Raw genomic sequence first — 13,793 nt, 5'->3', positions numbered from 1 at the left:
AAGCCTAAAGGATTTATTGGTGGCCAACTCCTTCTACTCCATTGATGCGGTTCTCAGTAAAACCAATTGATTCTGATTTGTGAGATTATATATGTATATAAAGTACAATATAACTTCTGCGCAATTTCAGTGCAGTAATGTGTTCACTGTAAGTGTGTGTGTGTGTGTGTGTGTGTGTGTGTGTGTGTGTGTGTAAGTACAATCTAACTTCTGCACCATTTCAGTGCCGTAATGTGTTCATTGTAAGTAAGTATTATAGTAGTTGTATTACATGTTTATTACCTTATAAATAAATAAAACTTTTTTATTCTAAATTCAGTGCATTAGTATTTGTAAAATGACTTTCATATACTGTTCATTAAAAAATGACTATCATTCCACTTGGGTCCTGTGGAATGGTACATTAGCTTATTTGTTTTAGTTGTAAATATCTGTCATGTATTGTTGTTTTTCTGACATGTTCCACATCCTGGAGGACCTCCTCACTACGGATCAATTGGAATGTAAAGTAAATCTAATCTAATCTAATCCACTCCACTTCCTGCACCAAACTTTCATTAACAACCAAAGGACGCCCACTCCATTGGTCATCATGCACATTTGTGCGGCCATCTTTAAATGCTCTCACCCACTTTCTTACCATTCCATCACTCATAATGTTTTCTCCATAAACTGCACAGATCTCACGATGAATATCGATTGCTTTTAGGCCTTTAGCACTAAGAAATCTTATAATAGCCCGTACTTCACAGTCGGCGGGACTCACGATTATCAGAGGCATCTTAAACACTCAGTACACAACGTAAACAAGAAAGAATCAGCTTGTGATGGCGTAAGTGCATAGAATTATGTACAGGCTTTCATGTAAAAATAAAATTATTGAGATATCTTAGTACGTCTTTTTTAAATTTCATAACGGTACTTACTTTAAAAAACACGCCTCATACAAGAGGAGATGAACAAGCAGGAGGTCCACCTGAGTAACAAATATTGCATTTGGACAGTTTTTCAGTATAATATAGAAATGCTGAATAATTACCTCAAAGCAAAACAGACTGAGTAATAAAAATGAACATGTGTAAATTACATTGATATTACTTTGATTTTAGCATGAGGAAGATGAATGAATTTAATGTTCCATGGGCTCAACTAAACGGAACAGAAAAATATAGAAAACAGAAAAGAAACCCTGCAGTCACAACATACCAAACATACCAAACTAAATCATTTCAGACAACTGCAGGGGTTGTTTCATCTCTATTGGTAACAGTAACACAATATATCAAGGGACATGTTTTGCCATGTAAACTTGGCTTAAAGAGGGCTTTGTGTCACTGATTCATCTTTCTTCCATGACAGTCATGCCATCTATGGCTACAGCCTAAAGTTACCACAAATATACACACACCAAAAAAAGTTTTGCATTACCCCAGTTCCCAGAACTCCTGAAGATGGATGTTGACTGTGGATATTGTACCACAGACACAGGCCCTCTGACTGTTGAGAGATGTCACTAAACCCACCCAAAGAGTAAACAACCAAGCATGAGCAGCGCCTATTAGACATAGGGGGTCCAACAGCCGATCAGTTCCAGTCATTCCACCAGGGAGGAGGTACATGGCTCGTGTTGTCTGTAGTTCAACCATGCCTAGATGGTCAACACCACAGTTTGATCATGTCCGCATTGTTACTTTGTGCCAGGAAGGGCTCTCAACAAGGGAAGTGTCCAGGCATCTCACAGTGAAACAAAACAATGTTGTTTGGACATGGAAGAGATTCAGTGAGACGGACCTGTCAACAAAATGCCTTGCTCAGGCCACCCAAGGGCTACTAGTGCAGTGGAACTGTGTGCAATAGGCTGCATAGTGCCCAACTTCACTCCCGACGTCCATGGCGAGGTCCAGCTTTGCAGCCCCAACACCCTGCGGCACAGTACAGATGGGCCCAACAACATGCCGAATGGACCGCTCAGGGTTGGCATCACATTCTCTTCACTGATGAGTTCCGCATATGCCTTCAATGAGACAATCATCAGAGACGTGTTTGGAGACAACCTAGTCAGGCTGAACACCTTAGACACACAGTCCAGTGAGTGCAGCAAGGTGGAGGTTCCCTGCTATTTTGGGGTGGCATTATGTGGGGCTAATGTATGCTGGTGGTGGTCAAGGAAGGCACTGTAATGGCTGTACGATATGTGAATACCTGCTTGTGATGATGCAAAACTATTTTTGATGTGTGTAGGAAACTGTGACTTTCAATCGGTGTTGCAGTAGCCTTTTGCAATTTATGATTTTAAGCCGACAACAGCGCTAGCAGCTGTCGAAGATCTGTTACCATATGGAGTAGTGACCTCAAACCAGGCATGGTATGACAAGATGTTATAGTGAATAATGGACATGGTTGATGATGCTTTCATAATTTTGTAGATAGAGTTGCAATTGAATAGTCATGAAGCACTTGGTGTACCCTTAATTTAATGGCATTCACTAACAGTTTAAGGTGATTAAAAGATTCCTAGAACATTTTCAAAATTTTAACTGTTATTTTTAATACTCAGTTCCAGTCAGATCTGCTGCTTCATTTCTGCTCAGTTGATTACGGCATTGGACCTACAAGTAAAGGTCAAGTGGAATAACCCTGATACTTGCCATGCAATAGGATGTTGCATTTTTATGAGGTTTAGTGTTTATTTCTGCATGATGATGGTGATGGTGATGGTGATGGTGATGGTGATATTATGAAATGTATTCACAAACTGCACATACAATTGTGCTACAGCTGTATGATTTATTAGTAACATATTAAAATTTGTGCTGGATAGGGACTCAAACCCAGATTTCCTACTTTATGCGAGCATTCAGCCATCTGAGCACGCATCCTTCAGACAAGCATGCATGTCGTAAGGAACGTTGCATCAAACCATACAGACACTATAAAATACAGACACTACCATACTGTAATTTATGCCAAAGCAAGGCAATCTGACAAGTAATATAATGTCTCTCTCACAGTGCGGTACTCATATGATTTGCATGCAAGCACTAAGGTCTCATGGAAGTTTGTGTCAGTTCTGGAGGTGTGCTCAGATGGCCGAGGTGGTTAAGGTTACTACTAATGTGAAGTAGGAAATCTGGGTTCAAGTCCTGGTCTGACATAATTTACCTGACTTATAGCTGTTAGAAAATCGTACTTGCAGTTTGCAAATGCATTTCATAATTTAATATGGCTGTCAATTGTCAGCAGTGTCTGAAAGAACATTACATTCAACTGGATGATGATGATGATGATGATGATGATGATGATGATGATGATGATGATGATGATGATGATGATGATGTGAAAGCTTACTATCACATTATACACCAACCAAAAGAATTAGGGGACATGACTTTGGGCATCTGCCACTGGCCACTGTGCAATAATTAAACTGTGGCTACATTACCAAATTATACTTTATCTTTCACAAATTAAGAACACAACAAGACATCATTACAACCTCATTCACTTACATAACAAGAACTGCAGTGCCCGACAAGTGTTGTAAACTCGTCCTGTCATTTTTGGTACTTTTCATTGGACTTTGTGAGCTTCAGTAATGCGTACGCCCTCAATGAGCATTTATTACTACCTGACACCTATGTGGCATACTCTATATGAAGCTGTGGAAGTCATCATATGGCAGCCACACCCATTCTTTAGTGAGAGGTCTTGAAAGTTCTTGGTGTGTCAGTGATGGAACAGGGTGACCAAGAACACACCTGTTGGACATGCTCCATTCATGCACTGTGCAGTTTAGGTCAGGACTCCTCACAGGCCATTCTGTTTCTTCTATGTACAAGCTTTTGAAGGCATCCTTGATGATGCCTGCCACATGAGCCCTGACATTACTGTTCATGGGAAGGAAGTCCGGACCACCACCTATTCAGCAGCCACCACTTTCTCCACCAGAATATGATCGATGTAGCGCCTGGTGGTTAGGTGACTATGGATGATAAGATCCATACGGCTGTCAATACTGATGTTTTCCTGTACCATCACAGGACCTTTGCTGAATTTGTCAAGTTCATGGACAGCATTTTGCAAGCACCGCCCACCGTAACATCTCCACACAGGAACACAGCGATCACCCTGTGTCAGAGTAAATTTGGACTTCTCTATGAATAACACATCTCACAAAAAAGTAACAAAGTTTCTGGTTGACATGGGGTCAGTAGAACTGATGGTAAGCTGCAAGTGTTATCATTTCAAGTGGGGTACTCAAACAGGATGTCTGGGTCATAAGGTCCTTTCATTTAGCCTGCCCATTACCATCTGATTGGACAAAACGGGTCCAGTGGCCCTTCTGAGGTTATCTTGCAGTGCTCTGACAGTAGCTGTATGATGCCACAATGCAGAGGTGGCCAGATATCAGTCTTCAAGTGGGGTTGTAACGACCCAGTGTTGTTGTGCAAGTTTCCTTGTGCACTGACCTATCCCCCTGTAGTTTGTCCACAACATGCGGATGACAGATGGAGAGACAATGGCATCTATAGAAAAACAACAGAACATCCACCCTTCTTCAATCAATCAGACCACCCTTGCAACTTGCAGTGCATTAAGATGTCGCATTGCATGTTCTTGGTTGAATACCATGCCCACAAATGGCTAGCTGTTGCATCATTGAAAGTGAAGATCTCAGGCTGTGCAGTAAGACCATGGGTGCCACCTGTATCAAAATACACTCTTTTCTTTTAAGAAAACATATGATGATGCACCTGCAGTGTCTGAATGGGACAGAAATTGGTAGATATAATGTATGTGTACTAACCAACAAATGATTACAATTTCAGAAAAAAATGGATCATTTATTCAACAGAAAGAACTTCACAAATTGAGAAAGTCAGTATTGCATTGGTCCACCTCTAGCCCTTGTGCAAACTGTTTGGCTTCACCTTGATTAACAGAGTTGTTGGATGTCCTCATGAGGGATAATGTACCAAACCAGGCCCAATTAACATGTTATATAGTCAAATTCCTGAGACAATTGAAGGGCCCTGCCCATAATGCACCAAACCTTCTCAATTGAGGAGAGATCCAGCGACCTTGCTGGGCAAGGTAGGGTTTGGCAAGCATGAGTCAAGCTGCAGAAACTCTTGTCGTGTGCAGGTGGGCATTATCTTGCTGAACTGTAAGCTCAGGATGACTCTCTATGAAGGGCAACTATACAGAATATCATTAGTGGCCATCAGGGCTCAGTCTGATGCTGGACTAATCACTGAAGACAATTCTACTCCAGTCAATGAGATTCTAGGCCCAAGATTTATCTGGAGCTGTCCTGGACAATGGTGGGATGCCAACCTGAAAGTTGTTCACCTTGTGGCCTGACAACCAGGAGTGCATTTCTTTTCATAGTCATAGTCATTGTCATTGTCATTCGAGGCATCCCTACAGCACAGCAATATTTTGATGATATTCAGTGCCCTGTTTTGTTTCCCCACACGGCAAGCCATCTGGGCTCACATTTCAGTAAGATAATACCTGCTCGCACATGCAAGAGTTTTTACTGCCTGTCTTCATGCTTGCCAACCCCTACCTGGGCCAGCGAGGCCACTGGATCTCTTCCCAGCTGAGAATGCTTGGAGAATTATGGCCAGGGCCCTCCAACAAGCTTGGGATTTTGTCAGTCTAACACACCAGTTGGACAGAATTTGGCACGGTACCTCTCAGGGGATATCCAACAACTCTGTCAATCAAGGCTAAGGCAAATACCTGTTTGCATTGGGACCAACATGTTAGTGACTTGCACAATTTCTGAAGCTCTTTCTCTTGAATAAATCATACAATCTTTCCAAAATTGTAATAATTTGATTTTCTGTAAATTTACATCACATCTACAAACTTTTGTCCCATTCAGATAATTCCTTCATGGTCTTTTTTTTTAAGAAAACGCGGGAGGGGGCAGTCGGTGGGGGGGGGCGCTCAGAACATAAAGTTCTGTCTCCACTTACTTACAAAATGGTTACTTACAAAATGATTTTCCTCAGCTTAACACACACATTCTCCTTTCACCGATAATGAAACTCGACACAGAAAAGTGCAAATGTGTCAATAACCTGGAAGTAAATTTTAGAGTATACAGAAATTTCACTGAATGCTTGATAACACAGACTGGAACACCCAAAAATATTCTTTATGATAAGATGCAACCCTCCCACTACACTGAGCATTTAGAAATCTCTAGGTCAACACTGCCATTAGGAGGTGTAATTTTGAACAGAACAAAACTTAAGGTTCTGAAAAGACTGCAGTAATTCTAAAGTATCTTCAGTCTTGCTGGAAGAGTCCAACAGTAACAAATGACAACAACAGTTCCCATGAGCATGTAGCTGAACTTAGCAGTGTTCACTGGAGCCAAACACAATGTGCAGTCGGAAGCAATGTGGAGCCCTTAGCATAAAGCATCTGTTAACTGCTTGCCTTGGAACTGCCTGGGTCCAACCACTTTGGTCCCAAACACTTACATGGTGGAGGTATAATTGTATTCAGTTGGCCACATGTGACACAGTGGGTGCAGCAAAAAGGTATGCAGCAGTAGTGATCCCTGTCACAGTTGTGCATGTCACCTGCTTTCATGTCTGGTACACACAAAGGCTCTGTGAGGATCGAGCTGTGAGCTACATCTAAGTAGTGATATAAGGACGAGAAAATGCTGCTCCAGCTGTGCAGTGTAGCACGACCAAGGTTCCACCTTTCAATCAAATTCCTGGAATGGCGGTGGTCCGATGTTGTGGACTGAAGAGGCATGTTGCACTTGGTGTATTGGTAACTCGGGCATTGACTGCATGATTGCTGCAAGCTTCTCCACAAGGAGTTCATTGGTGTGTTGCATCCTCTACAGTAGAAGGCGCACTGGATGAATTAAGTCCAACACCGGGTCTGCAGTTGTTGCCATGGCTAAAAACGTCTGTACATGGAGGCACTACCTGTAACAGTTGCATGTAAAGTTTATTTAACTGAAGCATTCTGGGCTTGGTGCACTCCAACAGGAAAACATAAGCACGACATTTTGTCACCTTTTATTAACAAAATGATTTTCCCCAACTTAACACAAATGATCTCCTTTGACTGCTATTGAAGCTCAACACAGAAAAAGTGCAAAAGTGTAAATAACCTTGAAGTAAATCTTAGACTACACAGAAAATTCACTGAATGCTTGATGACACAATCCTTCTAGTATTCAAACACCCAGAAATATACTTCATGATATGATACAGTCCTCCCACAAACTGAAGACTTGGGAACCTCTAACTCCACATCTGCACTGGGATGCATAAGTCTGAACAGAATGAAACTTAGTTCTGACAAGACCAGAAAATCTAAAGTCCATTCAACAGAGTCTTAACAGTAACAAATGGTACCAGCAGTTCCTGTGAGCATATTGCTGAATGTAGCTCTATCCACTGGAAGTAAGGGTAGCATGCGGTCAGAAGTGATGCTGGGCTCGTAGCAGAAGGCATCTAATACCAAAAAAATTGTCAGCGTTGTGCATACTGTGTATGGATTGATGGCTAAGTGAGTAGATGTCAGGCTATAAATCTGGAAGTTTGGGTTTCAATCCTCCTGCAGCAACAGTTTGTATGCAGTGTGTTTGGAAGTTCCTGTTACAAACTTCTGTGACTTGTAGAGTGCAGTGAGTGCATAATATCTTTTTTGTAGAAATCCATGTCTGTAAACATACTGTTTCCATTATACTTAAATTCAGAGGTTTAATTCATAAACTGCTGCTTGAGGAATTGAAGTAGGCATGATGCCGTACAATTACTATGTAACAGTTCGAAAGGAAACATAACAAAACACCATTTACCACATTTTAGCACTTAAGCAATACATGTTTTCATTATTCCAAAACAAAAAAGAACCCAGCATACCATATGTTCAGAACTGTACTGATGCATTGCAACAATGGCTCGGTGTGGCGACCACCAATGTTGTTACAGACATTGCACCTATAAAGCATGTTCTGGTACGTACTCTCCATCTCACCTGGCATCTCTTCAGTTTCTTGCACAGTAGTGAGAACTCATTCCAGCAAATCTTTTTCTGTCTCTGCAGGAGTCTTGCAAATTAAACTTTGTATACGACCCCACAAGAAGCAATCCTTAGGAGTTAAATCCCACAATTGTGGCAGCCATGCAGTTGGATCACCTTGGCCTATCCATCTTTCTCCATGTCATCCACTGAGATGACTCTGAACCGCACATGAGAAGTGAGAATTGCTGAAATCACATTTCCTGTGGACATTCAACAGCACAGTTTTGAATAATGGATTCAATAAATTTTGTAAGAAGGTTAAGTATACAAGACCAGTTAGCTTGAGTGGAAGGAGGTATGGCCTAATCAAATGATTGTTTTTCATTCAGATGGTTACAGGTTTGCATTTGGCGCATATTTCTTACTTCATGTAATTCATTCTTCCATTTGTACAGTTCATGCTCAGACTTTACAAAATTAAAATATCTTTGCACACTACGTAACTTTTTTTCCCTCCTTCGTTTAACCAATATTTCTCTGCCTTTTCTTTGTCACTGAAAGCTGTTGCAGTAAGTGCTTTTCTTAGGATTGGAAGGTGCTCTTCTTCAGCACTGTTACTGGCACAAGTGATGTCATCCGAACCACAATTCATAGAATCATCACAGTTACTTCCTATTTCTTCTAATGTATCAACAATTTCAAATGAAATGTCGAAATCATTTGAATGAATGTCAAGTAAATCATGTAACAAATGGCACATACGTATGTCCTCAGGAGAATTAGGTGATTTCAGCTGGAAACCATGTTCTTCATATTTCATCACTGCTAAATTGAGAATGTTAATTGGATCCCATACTACTGTGAAACTGGAAGGAAAAAACAGGTACTATTTGCAGGTTTGCCTTACAAAAATACAATAAATGTTAATTCAGCTTTATCTGTATTCTCAATACTTAGCAATACTGCAAAAAGCAACTGTCAATTCACAGTAGATGTTACTTGAGTTGCTAATTCGAGAGAATAGTAACTGTGTACTGCAGTGTCAGAGAAACTATCAACAAAGGGTAACCTGAAACATTCTTTACAAAGTACGATTGGGTTGTCATGTTTTCTGTTTACAAATATACCGCCGACTTTGGCTGTGTGCGCCTAGTTGCACATTTGCAGTTGCTATAGCACCAGTTGTTGTTGTTGTTGTTGTTGTTGTTGTTGTTGTTGTGGTCTTCAGTCCTGAGACTGGTTTGATGCAGCTCTCCATGCCACTCTATCCTGTGCAAGCCTCTTCATCTCCCAGTACCTACTGCAACCTACATCCTTCTGAATCTGCTTAGTGTATTCATCTCTTCGTCTCCCTCTACAATTTTTACCCACCGCACTGCCCTCCAATGCTAAATTTGAGATCCCTTGATGCCTCCGAACATGTCCTACCAACCGATCGCTTCTTCTAGTCAAGTAGTGCCACAAATTCCTCTTCTCCCCAATTCTAATCAATACCTCCTCATTAGTTGCGTGATCTACCCATCTAATCTTCAGCATTCGTCTGCACCACATTTCAAAAGCTTATATTCTCTTCTTGTCCAAACTATTTATTGTCCATGTTTCACTTCCATACATGGCTACACTCCATACAAATACTTTCAGAAATGACTTCCTGACACTTAAATCTATACTTGATGTTAACAAATTTCTCTTCTTCAGAAATGCTTTCCTTGCCATTGCCAGTCTACATTTTATATCCTCTCTACTTCGACCATCATCAGTTATTTTGCTCCCCAAATAGCAAAACTCTTTTACTACTTTAAATGTCTCATTTCCTAATCTAATTCCCTCAGCATCATCCGACTACATTCCATTATCCTCGTTTTGCTTTTGTTGATGTTCATCTTATACCCTCCTTTCAAGACACTGTCCATTCCATTCAACTGCTCTTCCAAGTCCTTTGCTGTCTCTGAGAGAATTACAATGTCTCGGCGAACCTCAAAGTTTTTATTTCTTCTCCCTGGATTTTAATACCTACTCCGAATTTTTCTTTTGTTTTCTTTACTGTTTGCTCAATATACAGATTGAATAACATCGGGGACAGGCTACAACCCTGTCTCACTTCCTTCCCAACCACTGCTTCCCTTTCATGTCCCTCGACTCTTATAACTGCCATCTGGTATGTAGGGTATATATTTCTACCACCACCCGGTGTGCTACGAATTTGGCAATTTTCAGCCTTTTAATTTATTTTTTTAAAATACTTGCAGTGCCTCTTAGCAGCTAAAATTTTGACAGTGTATTTCTTTTGTTATCTTCTTTGTGCATAAAAAATTTCAGGGTAGGTTTCGACTTGTCTTATTGGACCATTCCCATGTTAAATTTTGTAACATTGTACTTTTTTTCCAATGAATTGGGAATTGGTCCAGTAAAAACAAACAGCAACAAAAATTACCTATCAGTGCCATGTGATAAAAGCTCTTTAATGACTCACCAGCACTGCTATTTGGAGATTATTTATTCGAGTTTGGTACTGTGAAAGGAGTCACTGTGTATCAGGAACATAATGAAAATGATGATGAGCTACAGAATTTCTATATTTTGATCTCTTCTTGTGTATCGTTTGAACATGTACCATGTATATATAATTCAATTCAAACTTCTCCTCTATTTCTCCAGCTGCAGCAGACCTGCTTTCATCAGTCAGATTCACAAATAATTAAATAATTGTACTTTTCTTTTTTTGGTTTAATCAAATTATCAGTTTCTCTCACAAATACTTTTAATTATTCCAAACAAACATGTAATGATTTACAATATGCTATTCTTTATTGGGGAAGAGCTAGACTAGTAACAGCCTTCAGTTTCTACGTTCAGTATTTAAGCAATTTATGCATTTGTTGTCTTTGAAATCCATGGAAGTATATTGGAATGGAGTATTCTGAGATCCTCTTTCGCACCCCATACTCTGTTAGTAGCTTCATGCAGCTCCTGATGTGATATTAGGATTTCTGCTGACTAACTCCATCCCCCTTATGTTGCCCAAAGAGCCTCCAACAAAATAATAACACACATAATGAATATCACAACATATAAATTTTCCACATATAAATACTTCCCTGACTACTTGCACATTTTCACCCCTGTCAATTATTATGAAATCTGGCAATGTACATACTTTAACACGAGCTTGCTCATATAGATGACTAGGATACACAACAGAAATTTTTGCACCTTAATGCATATGGGACGTTTACTCAAGTTGAATTCTGCCAAATTCTGTACCTTCTAAACTGGAGTAAATAACGTTTGCATGGTTTTGCTGGAAGAAATGGATTACCCTAAAGTTCAACAGAGTTGGTAGTGGTTCACAAAACCCAACAGATTTTCCTAACTTTCACCCTTTTTGCTGTGTTCAACAATACCAAGTTTAAGTATTCTTTGATTGTTTGAAGTCTAAGTGCACATTCAGCAGGTTCACTAATCATTCCTTACTGTCCTGTCACTCATAATTCTTGAGAGAGAAATTTTCAGCTTCAGATAACTGAGGTTCAGTGTTTCTGTTTGTTGATTACTGCTGATACTTCTGTGATACACCTTGTATAATACTTTCTTTACCTATTTTTATTTCTCCTTATATCTATTTATCATTTGTGAGAGCATACTGCTTCAATTTTTTAGGTTTGTCTGACATCTCTTATAGCTAACTATCAAGTGTAACCAGAATCATACATTATTTTCCATACAACTGGCTTCACTGAGGTATAGAGTGGAGTGAAGTTTTATTCAGTGATATCTTATATATAAGGAAATGGGAGTAAAGTCAATACGTAATGACTATGGGGGTCATTTTGCTTGATGAGTTGTAAATGATGTATTTCATAATGATTCCTTGCTAAAAATTCTTCAGATGAGTAGAATTTGTTGCAGTTTGCCAAGTTTTGAATATTTTCTTTTATTTAAATAATGAGATTGACTTCATAGTGTGTGATAACGTGTCATAAAAATTACATTTTGTAAAAACTTACATTAATTTGAATTGTGGAGAATCCCGAAGAGGACAAATTGAATAACGGACTATTTGTAGCTGGTTACAGAGTTTTTATTTCAATGTATACATTTGCTTTCCAAAAAATAACTATGAGTAGGAATTTCCTACTTAATTTTTTACAATATCTAATTTCATTTTATTAGTATTCTGTTTGTTTTATTATTGGCAAAAACATTTATCTAACAACATTTAAACTGCTAGTAGCTTTTGAAGAATTTTAAAGATGTAGTGGTATATTATTTTTTGTGCACTGCTAGATAATATGCGTGTATCTAAATACAAAGTATATTTAATATGTGGTCATGCTTTCAAAATAAAAACAGGTTACAGAATATTAATGTGGTGTACCAATGAATAAAATTGTAAACAGTACTTCTATGTTTCCAGAATGAGATTTTTCACTCTGCAGCGGAGAGTGCAGAGATACTGGCAGAAGTAAAGCTGTGAGTACCGGGCGTGAGTCGTGCTTCGGTAGCTCAGATGGTAGAGCACCTGCCCTCGAAAGTCAAAGGTCCCGAATTCGAGTCTCGGTCGGGCACACAGTTTTAATCTGCCAGGAAGTTTCAGTACTTCTATGTATCTGTTTTGTTGCACATTATTTTTGTTTTGTTTTGATTTTAGCTTATGTGTGCTTGTAGAAAACTAATTTAGTTTGTGTGATTGTAGAAAACTACTCTAATATCTAAAAACATACACTCTATGACAACAGTGGAAATTGAAATATTTTTACTTCCAGGAGGAACTGGATAAGTACTGTGGGGCAGCTGCAGAAGCAAAAGTCAGCCAGTTTGCTCTGAGTCTGTGTGGGGTTATGTTATATGTCACCTCCAAGATACTCTGATGCTGGCTGTGACTGTTTTGGGCGACTCAGAACAGTCACAAGTTATATAAATACCTGTTCACAAGTCAGGTTTTGTTCACCTGACTTACATTTCTTTAATTATATGGTCCAGAAATTCCAAGATAAGAATCTCATGGTATGGTGATCCATATTACTGTTCAACACTTGTGTTTATTTGCTATTGCTGCACAAATGTTATAGAACCAGACTAGATGAAGATGTAAAAACAATATACACATATTAAAAATGAAATGTTCACACTGGAATAAAGTTCTACACTTTTTAACAAAGAGTGATTGCTATCAATTCTTTTTTAAAAACAAAATGCAAACTTGTGCTCTGATTTCCTTGTAAATATAATGTTATGAAGTATATTAGAAACAAAGATTCCAAGACTTACCAAGCGGGAAAGCGCCGGTAGATAGGCACAATAAATAAAACACACAAACACACACACAGAATTTCGAGCTTTCGCAACCGGCGGCTGCTTCGTCAGGAAAGAGGGAAGGAAAAGGAAAGATGAAAGGATGTGGGTTTTAAGGGAGAGGGTAAGGAGTCATTCCAATCCTGAGGTAAGTCTTTCCGCTCCCGGGATTGGAATGACTCCTTACCCTCTCCCTTAAAACCCACATCCTTTCATCTTTCCTTTTCCTTCCCTCTTTCCTGACGAAGCAGCCGCCGGTTACGAAAGCTCGAAATTCTGTGTGTGTGTGTTTGTGTGTTCTATTTATTGTGCCTATCTATCGGCGCTTTCCCGCTTGGTAAGTCTTGGAATCTTTGTTTTTAATATATTTTTCCCATGTCGAAGTTTCTTTCTATTTTATTTACATCATCATTAATGTTATGAAGTAAATGTATAAGAAAGAAAACAGTTTTTTTAGAAGTTAGTTGAATAATATTATAAAGCTGTTG

The 13,793-nt window shown here is 39.2% G+C and overlaps 1 protein-coding gene across 4 annotated transcripts in view; it reads left to right on the top strand.

The window, feature by feature from the left end:
- LOC126273152 (voltage-dependent calcium channel subunit alpha-2/delta-3-like) overlaps nucleotides 1-13,173 on the top strand; it is a 332,649-nt gene extending 319,476 nt beyond the window's left edge. For all 4 annotated transcript variants that reach the window (XM_049976609.1, XM_049976607.1, XM_049976608.1 and 1 more), the window contains one exon: nucleotides 12,777-13,173. In XM_049976609.1, the coding sequence (XP_049832566.1) occupies nucleotides 12,777-12,881 (105 nt within the window). In that variant the 3' untranslated portion in view covers nucleotides 12,882-13,173. The remainder of the gene's footprint in view (nucleotides 1-12,776) is intronic.
- The last annotated feature ends 620 nt before the right edge of the window (nucleotides 13,174-13,793 follow it).

Source organism: Schistocerca gregaria, chromosome 5, assembly GCF_023897955.1.
Source record: "Schistocerca gregaria isolate iqSchGreg1 chromosome 5, iqSchGreg1.2, whole genome shotgun sequence".
NCBI lineage: Eukaryota > Metazoa > Arthropoda > Insecta > Orthoptera > Acrididae > Schistocerca > Schistocerca gregaria.
Note: the sequence above shows the minus strand (reverse complement) of the source record. Positions and strands in the feature narration are given on the sequence as shown.